Source organism: Macrobrachium nipponense, chromosome 2 (genome assembly GCF_015104395.2).
Source record: "Macrobrachium nipponense isolate FS-2020 chromosome 2, ASM1510439v2, whole genome shotgun sequence".
Lineage (NCBI taxonomy): Eukaryota > Metazoa > Arthropoda > Malacostraca > Decapoda > Palaemonidae > Macrobrachium > Macrobrachium nipponense.
The window spans coordinates 90715318-90724412 of record NC_087201.1 but is presented as its reverse complement, the minus strand read 5'-3'; the positions used below and the strand labels follow the sequence as shown (position 1 = coordinate 90724412).

The window sequence follows — 9095 nt, the reverse complement described above, 5'->3', positions numbered from 1 at the left end:
AGAATTCTTCATCGTTTTAATGTCATTATATGTTTCATTATATATATATATATATATATATTATATATATATATATATATATATATATATATATATATATATATATATATATATTAATATATATATATATATATATATATATATATATATATTGCTATGTTTATAGAACGCCTCGCCTTCCCAGCAGAGTTTTAGTGATATTAGTTATAAAAGAAGCAGCCATGCCTTCTCCTAAAGCAACTGATGTTGGGGGAGAGAGCATGTCGTAGGGAGGTATTTCCAGTCTGACGGAAGCTTAGGGTAAGAGAGGCAAGTCACAAGAGTAGCTAGGCTTTGAAATGGATCTTAGGGACCTCTACAATAAGACCTCTTTTTCCTTCCCAATTTGCTGGCGTTGTGTTTATCACTTTTCAGGCAGTGCCCGAGGCGATGTATGGAAGCCCCAAGTCATTAAGGAAGAACCAGTATCTCTCTCAGTCCGCTACAGTCTGTGACCCAGGACAGATGTCCAGCCGGCCAGCCTCCCAAACTTAAGCCTATCGGCTCGGCGTACTGGCGGACATGAACCCCAGACCTGAACGAAGTCAGGCCGCATTCTTCCACAACGATACACTGAATAGTTGCATTCCCGGTACGTCTAAAAGTGTAAACTTCAACCCAGCACCTTTTACTACCATACGACTCTTGCTAAATTCATTTTCAATTCTCATTTTTACACCCCTTCTACATCAAAAGCCCTTTGTCCTCATCGGGCCACGTGCTTCCCTTTGTGACTTGTTAAAGACCAAGCTTTCAGTGCATACCTCAGTGAAACATTAGAGTTTCCTTCCCCCAATGTTAGAGAATTAATCAGCCTTAATCAAAGCAAGAAGTAATTTTTTCTTTTATCTCGTTTAATCTGGGATTCTTTTCCAGATTCCATGAGTCACGTGCCCAGTCTCTGCCCGCAAGTGTGCATTACCCAAGTTTATGAAACCAGCTTGAATTCATCCAATTACATTTTAGCCAGCTATTATCCATTCGTGAGAGATATATAAGTCCCACCGTGGTGGACGCTGCATTTACATTTTCTCCAGGCCAGCAAGGGCCTTTTTGTAAATAAATAGCTGTAAAGTAACGAGCTGAGTTTTCTGGCGACCTTTCCCTCTAAAGAAGTTATCACTAACTATCAGTTTTACGGTAAGTTAAAGCAATTTCCTCTTGAAATCCCTCAATTATTTCGTTTACGATAATAGTCTCTCTCAAGGCCGCTAAATACGTAAAAAAATATATATATATGATATATATATATATATATATAACTGAATAGAATATATATATATTATTTCTCTATTATATATATATATATAATATATATAAATATATATAATATTATATAAGTTATAATATTATAAATATATGAGATATATATTAATAATATAGATATATAATATATATATATATATAATATATATATATAGATATAATATATATGTATTATATATATCTCTATAATATATATATATATATATATATATATATATATATATATATATATATATATATATATATATATATATATATATATAATATATATATATATATATATATATATATATATATATATATATATTATATATATATATATATATATATATATATATATAATATATATATATATATATATATATATATATATATATATATTTAGATATATATATATATATATATATATATATATATATATATATATCTAATATATATATAATATTATAATATATTATTATATATATTTATATATTTATAGAATATATATATTTATATATTAAAATATATATATATATATATATATATATATATATATATATCTATATATATAATATATATTTAATATATATATATATTATATATATATATATATATATATAGTATAGGTATGATATATATACTACTATATATATTTATATATATATGTATGTATGTCACATACCACGAAGGAAAAAATGAAAAAAGCAAGATAGCCGAGTACATTCGGTCTTGTTCCGACCCCTTAGTAAAGGGTCGGAACAAGACCGAAAGTACTCGGCTATCTCGCTTTTTCATTTTTTTCCTTCGTGGCAAAAAACCTTTTATTTATACATAGAATCATGTTTTATATACTTCGTGATCAAGTTATTCATATATGTGTATATATATATATATATATATATATATATATATATATATATATAATATATATATATATATTCCTACAACTTAATTCTAGCAGATGTTTTTAATATTAGTTGATGCACACTCAAATGGTTGGAGGTAATTCCTACTTATGGATGTTCTTCTAACGTCACTATATCTAAGCTAAGACATGTTTTCAGTACCCATGATCTTCCTGACATAATTGTAAGTGATAATGGTAGTTCTTTTACTAGTAAAGAGTTTAGCCATTTTCTTAGTATGAATGGTATATGACATATCACAGATACACCTTACCATCCATCAACAGATGGTTTGGCTGAGAATGCAATCAAAACTTTTAAGAATGTTTTAGAGAAATGCAATGGTACCACAGAGAAAATATTGCATAGATTTTTTATTAATTATTGCATCACCCCGCACATTATTACTACTGGTGTATCACCATGTGAATTGTTAATGAAAAGGAGGTTGAAAACCAAATTTGATTTACTTAAGCCTAATGTAAATAGTCATGGTATAAGGAAGCAAGAAGTGCAGGCTAATTATCATAAGGGAAATAAAAACTAATGTTTATACGGAAAAGCCTAGCTATGAGAAGGGTGATCATGTTTATGTCAAAAACTATTCTAGATATGGACCACCAAATATTCCTGGAGTAGTAGATGCATGCACTGGACCAATTTCATGTAGAATCCATTGCAATGATGGTTCAGTTGTTCACAGACATTATGACCAAATTTTTAAAGAAATTGTGCCTGAGTGTGGTACTTATGTTTCTGATGTAACAAATGAAAATTCTAGTAACAATTGTGAAAACCTCAGTAGCCAAAGTTCTGATATTATGAACAATTTTGGAAATGAGGTTACTGAGAATGTTGTTATGAACAGTAACAGAAAGCCTTTCAGAAATGAGAGTGATTCAAAGTATCAATGATTTGGGAGCTTGTGTTTTAATAATCAAAGTCCTGTAAAAAGTCCTATGCTAAGGCGTTCACGTTGTGTTCGTAAGCCAGTGGAACGTCTTAATCTTTAACTTATTGTAAGTCTTAAACTCACAATGATTGCAGGAAGGTTGAGGACTGGCAGAGGGATCTCTAGTTCTCTTACATGATACAGGAAACAGGACACATCCTTTGCACACCTTTTCAATGGCAGAAGCGACAAAAACGTACTGACATTGGTCGGGAAAACTCACAAAGAACTTGAAGCAAGTCGGAAACATCTAAGGAAATGCCTTTTCAATAGCGTTTAGCTGCAACCAGGGAATTAGCAACAGATTCAGCAGAGGGGGGTGACAACCTGTGGGCAGACCCCACCCCACCAACCTCCCTTAGGCTACCAGTTTAACTCCTCCCAGGTGCAAGGGAGCATGTCACTGACCTTGGCCTAGGAGAATCGGCAGGCTGGGAAGCCACCTCCTCCCACACTACACTAGAACTAGGTGTCACCGGGTGACGCACTAACACTAGGAGCTTACTGGATGCTGAAGCACTCCTATCTTACATTAGGACCTTCATAGAAGCAAGCTAGCTGAGTGAAAAGATTCTGTAATAGATTCGAACCTCTTACCAATCCTAATCTGAAGACTGACAATGGTGTTGGGTTTGAATTAAGGGAGCTGGGTAAGGAGCAGGTACAGATTGAGAATTGGGAACAGGGTTAATAGTAATGACAGGCTCAACAACATTAACATCATCATCATCAGTAATATCATCCTGACAGGATTGCAGGCTACCTAAAGCTTTGCTAATTTGTCAAGCCATCACCTTTCTTACCCTATCACTTGCCAGTTTACGTAAGTGTGACTTTAAGGTCTTCCATTTATTCAAGCCCCAATCAAATTTGTCCCCTACAATCTGAACAAATAGTGAGAATCATACGACTCCTTAGTCAGACGGGTACTGCAGCCCTTATTGCAGCCATTGCTGCAATACTTAATACTGGAACTACTCAAGTCTGACATATTAAGTCAAGTCCAAAATCATCGTTATTGGTAAAATCACAATCATCCAAACTGTCAAAATCAGAAAAAATGGAGTCTAACTCTATCTAATTGCACCAAAAGGCAATACAAAATCAGAATACTTCACCAAAACGATAGGAATACAACATAGAATGAATTCCAAAATCAAGCTGGAGCTAACAGTTGTACAAACATCAGCCGGCAGAAACACATTGAAGCCATGTTTGCTAGTTGTTCCTCTCTAGCCGCAAGTGGGTGGGGCGCGTCACCTAACCCCTAGAAATAGCGCAACTTGTGAATGTTCAAAATTCAAGTTGCTGATTGCAGAAACTTTTAGTTACATAATTACTGGGTAAGTTACTTAATTAAAACTTACTTTTGCATATGGCTGCTACATGCAATTTCAATATATTTGGTTCCCAAATCTTAAGTCCTATTTAAGTTTTGGTGAATTCCATCTCAAGAGAACTTGCATTGGATATCACTGTTCCTAAATTAATATAAAACCTTCCACAACACTGTTCTGTGGGTGCTGTCACTTGTTATTCTTCCTCCTAATTCCAAAATTCAAAGGAAAATTACAATTTTATTCATGGATGGGGGATGGATTATCATTAAATATTGCACTTACATGAGACTTAACATAATGGTTTCTCAGTGTTTGGAAGTTTCCTGAATGTTATGTTCATATAAGTCATCAGATCCTATGTAAAACTCACAAAATAAAAATATCATTAAGATCACTGTACAACAAACAAGACAAAAAGAAGTAAAATACAGTACTATAAAGTAAAACTGGATGTTCATTATCTTACCTTAAATGAGGAGTGTACCAGGGTTTCATCAAGGTCAATAACCATGCACTTCTTGTGCATGTCTCGATGGCTGACGGAGGGCAACAGATGTCTCTGAGGTCCTGTTGGTGGTGGTAAATGAGTATATGGGGGCACATCCTCTGATACACACACACCATTTTGGGCAGCGCTTCCTTCATTCTCTGCAGAAACACAACAGCAGAAGAGGGTGCGGAAGAGACTCATTTTTGGCTTTTTACCACCACTCTGACTTCCTGGAAGACAAAAAAAAAAAAAAAAAAAAAAAAGAATTTCATGAATATAATTATATAGTAAACATTTATCAGATACTGAGTATAAATATTCTATAATGATTTCACCACAGTGTAATGGCTGTGATGAGATTTTCCTTGTTGAGGCTCTTCCATTCTAATGTCATACATTTATGAAGTACCTATGCAGCATAATCACTCCTGTTGTTTCTCTTCTCTCTTTCAAACTATTACAGCAATGATGTTCAAAATTTAAGACAAATTTTTTTCTAGATAAAAGAATCTGGGACGATAACATAGTACATGCATAATCAAAAGAGGCCAGAAAGTCTTATTTTGACAGACAACAAAACTCAAGCCACTCTCTTGGATAAAATTATTCCAGATGTAAAAAATTTTAATAAATTATATCTATACCAAAAATGAAGTTGAGGAAAACATGATACTAAATGTATAAAATAACACAAGGTTTCACAAACTTGAAAAGATAAAATAGTTAGGAATGGAATTGGGCATCAAGGTAACTGGAAACCTTATCACATCACCAAAAGGATTTCGGAGTGCCTATCGCAGCAGTACTGATCCACATATTCAGCCCAACAACAAAGCACAAGATATGAGGATTCAACTACAATTTTCAATGTTAGTGGCAATGATTTGCAGCCACCATAAAATATCACAAATTCTTAGTAATTTGTATTTTTCTTAGCTATACTTACCCCGAACTACTATTGTAGGAGAATTCTGAATGTCAATCTGGTACCGACCAGAAAAAACTGGTTATTCCTTCCCCTACCCCTAGCCAGGTACGTGCCCCAGGGGTCGAAGATCCTGACCCATGACCCAGTCTCCAGTCCTTTCCACACCTCTAATGCTCCTGTCCTCAGATATGCAGGGGAAGGCAGGGAGGGCTTAAAAACTCCGTAGTTCGGGGTAAGTATAGCTAGGGAAAATACAAAATTACTAAGAATTTGTGATTTGTTCCAACGCTGTGTACTTACCCTGAACTACTATCATAGGAGACTTACTCTTTAGGAGGTGGGAGTATCTAGGGATGGGGAGGCCCGGTATAAGGTTGAGGTTTCGTTTGTCCTGGGAGGAGGGGGACATGCTCCAGCGGATTAGGGCAGAGGGGGGGGGGGGGTTCGACGATGGGGGAAATCGATCTTCCCCGCAGGGGAGGGGAAGAATCAACCACCAGAGTACGTAATGCAATGGTTTGTATATGATAAACTCTCATTAATCTCACCTGTATATACGAGAGATCCTGACAAGTACGCCGAAGGCCCAGGAAGGGATGAAGAAGGGGGGCCGGGTAGGATTACGAAGGATGTTCATACTTCACACACACACACCCACTCACACTCACGACACACCTGGCAAGACTAGGCTCTCTGTTGACCTGCCACCACCGGACCGATCTCGAAAGAGTCCAGGGACCTGCTAATGCAATCCTTGAGGTAATGGGAGTAAAGGTGGACTGCCTTTCCCAGACTCCTGCCTGGAGCACCTGACTGATGGCCAAGTTCCTGGCCTATGCCCCTGATGTCGTGGGGCTTCGCCCCCTGAGGGGGGGGGGTCTCGCTTCCTCGTAGACCCCCTTATTGGTTTCTCTCTATCAGAAAGAGATGATGTTCTTAGAGACTTTCTTCTTTTCCCGGCTGGTGGAAACAAACAGGTTCCGAATCCCGTGGCGGAGACCCTCCGTCCTGCTGAGGTATTTCCTCACCACCTTGACTCCACAAACTGATCGTCCACTACTACTGAGGGGTTCTGGGTCTTGGCCACAAAGAAGGGCACGAACCTGAAAGTGAGATCCTTCCAGCCCCTCGAGTGGGAAACATCATAGGAGAGGCCATGAAGCTCACCCAACCTTTTGGAGGAAGCCAAGGCTAGCAGGAAGACCATCTTGAGCATGAGCTCCCTGCCTGTGATGTCCTTGAGGGGCTCGAAAGGAGGCTTCTTCAGAGCATCCAGGACCCTGGCTACGTCCCAGCGAGGATCCACCAAGGCCCTGAGGGGAGCAGGTCTGCTCAAAGCCCCTAATAAGTAAGAAGAGGTCCTTGAAGTTACCCAGGTCTACACCCCTTTGGTAGAAGACCTGGCTCAACGCTGCCCCGACCCCTTTGATGGCCGCAATGGAAAGTCCCTTGTCCTCCCTTAGGTGGACTAGGAACTCCGCAACGTGGGGGATCTTAGTCTGTAAGGGGTCCAAGTCTCGCTCCTTGCACCAGGCCCTGAGCAGTCTCACTTTGCCTGGTAAACTGCCGCAGAGGACTTACTTAGGGACCCCGACAAGTGGGAGGCCACCCTGCGGGAGAAGCCTCTCTTGTTCAGGAGCAGCTTGATAGCCTCCCCCCAATGAAGGCAGAGGGCATCCAGGCCCTCATGAAACCTCTCAAAGTGGGGCTGCCTTAGGAGGTTAGGAGGTCCGGTCTTTGGGCGAGCCCCCAGGGGCCTTGGATGGACAATTCTAGGTGGTCTGGGAACCAGTCCCTGTCTGGCCAGGGCCATGAAGGTCATGAAAGAACAAATGGACAGTTAAGTTTCTATTAAGCCATTTTTCATTTTACATTTCTTGTATTTTCAGACTGAGTGATGGAGTTTGGATACAGCCATGGCTAACGACTCAGAGGAAATAAGATGGCTTAACCGAATCTGGGCTATAACCTTCAGAGGCCAGGGATGTTGGTGCGTCCTTCATTTCATGTTCCTGTATAGCTAAATACATTAAGAGATTAATCCTTTGTTAAAAGAAACTGGAAAAAAAACTATGACTGTCATCGCAAAAAGAGTGAGAATCTTGGAAGGCCTGAAGTCCTTTCTCAGGAGTCAAAAGGCATCATAGCTGAGGCAGTGGGTAGATATTTTGGCATGATAAGGCATCACGTTTCAAGGCCTGCTTCGAAACAGTGGTATCGATTTCTTCTCAAGTAAATTATATATATATATAATTGTATACATACATATATATAATTATATGTGTGTATATATATATATATATATATATATATATATATATATATATATATATATGATATTGTTATGATACAATAAAGTTCTGTACATACTTACCCGGCAGATATATACTTAGCTATAGTCTACGACGTCCCCGACAGAAATTCAAATTTCGCTGCACACGCTACAGGTAGGTCAGGTGATCTACTCTCCCGCCGCTGGGTGGCAGGACTAGGAACCATTCCTGTTTTCTAATCAGATTTTCTCTTCCGCCTGTCTCCTGAGGGGAGGCTGGGCGGGCCATTAATCGTATATATCTGCCGGGTAAGTATGTACAAAACTTTATTATATCATAACAATATCATTTTTGTACATGCAACTTCCCCGGCAGATATATTCTTAGCTGATTGGCACCCTTGGTGGAGGGTAAGAGACAGCTTAATAATACAAACAAAAAACAGGAAACAACTCATGTTGTACGTCAAAGACCTTGGTTCTTACCTGATTGGGCAGAAGACTTCATGGGTACTGTCTATGAGTTTGCTTTGCCTTAAGGGGGCCGGCCGGCTAATGCCCTTTTTTAAGGACAGGACTTTGATATTCATACCACTTAATAAGGTGACTTGGGACATCTCCAAACCGCATATGATTTTCGCTTCTGACCTTCGGTTTTGTGACGCCAGGGCAATTTATCCCGAAAATAACCATTTTTCAAATTCTATCTCCTCCCTTGATATTTAATATTAAGACCTGGGGATTACTACCATATATAGACCTGATGTAGACCTCAATCGAATGGAGGAGTTTTTTTTCTAAAAGTCATTTTTTTGCTAGATATGAATTTTTCAATATGGTAAAAAAATAAACCCTATAAATCACGAGAAAAAAATTTATAAAAAAAATACGAAACAAAAATTGGAAAAAAGGGCTCTATTT

General features: G+C 37.9%; 1 protein-coding gene across 1 annotated transcript in view; it reads right to left on the bottom strand.

Annotated features, from left to right (window-relative positions):
• Nucleotides 1-5228, bottom strand: part of LOC135220775 (carboxy-terminal domain RNA polymerase II polypeptide A small phosphatase 1-like) — a 37233-nt gene extending 32005 nt beyond the window's left edge. Inside the window, exon 1 of the mRNA XM_064258247.1 lies at nucleotides 4951-5228. Coding sequence (XP_064114317.1) covers nucleotides 4951-5175 — 225 coding nt within the window. The 5' untranslated portion in view covers nucleotides 5176-5228. The remainder of the gene's footprint in view (nucleotides 1-4950) is intronic.
• Nucleotides 5229-9095: the final 3867 nt, after the last annotated feature.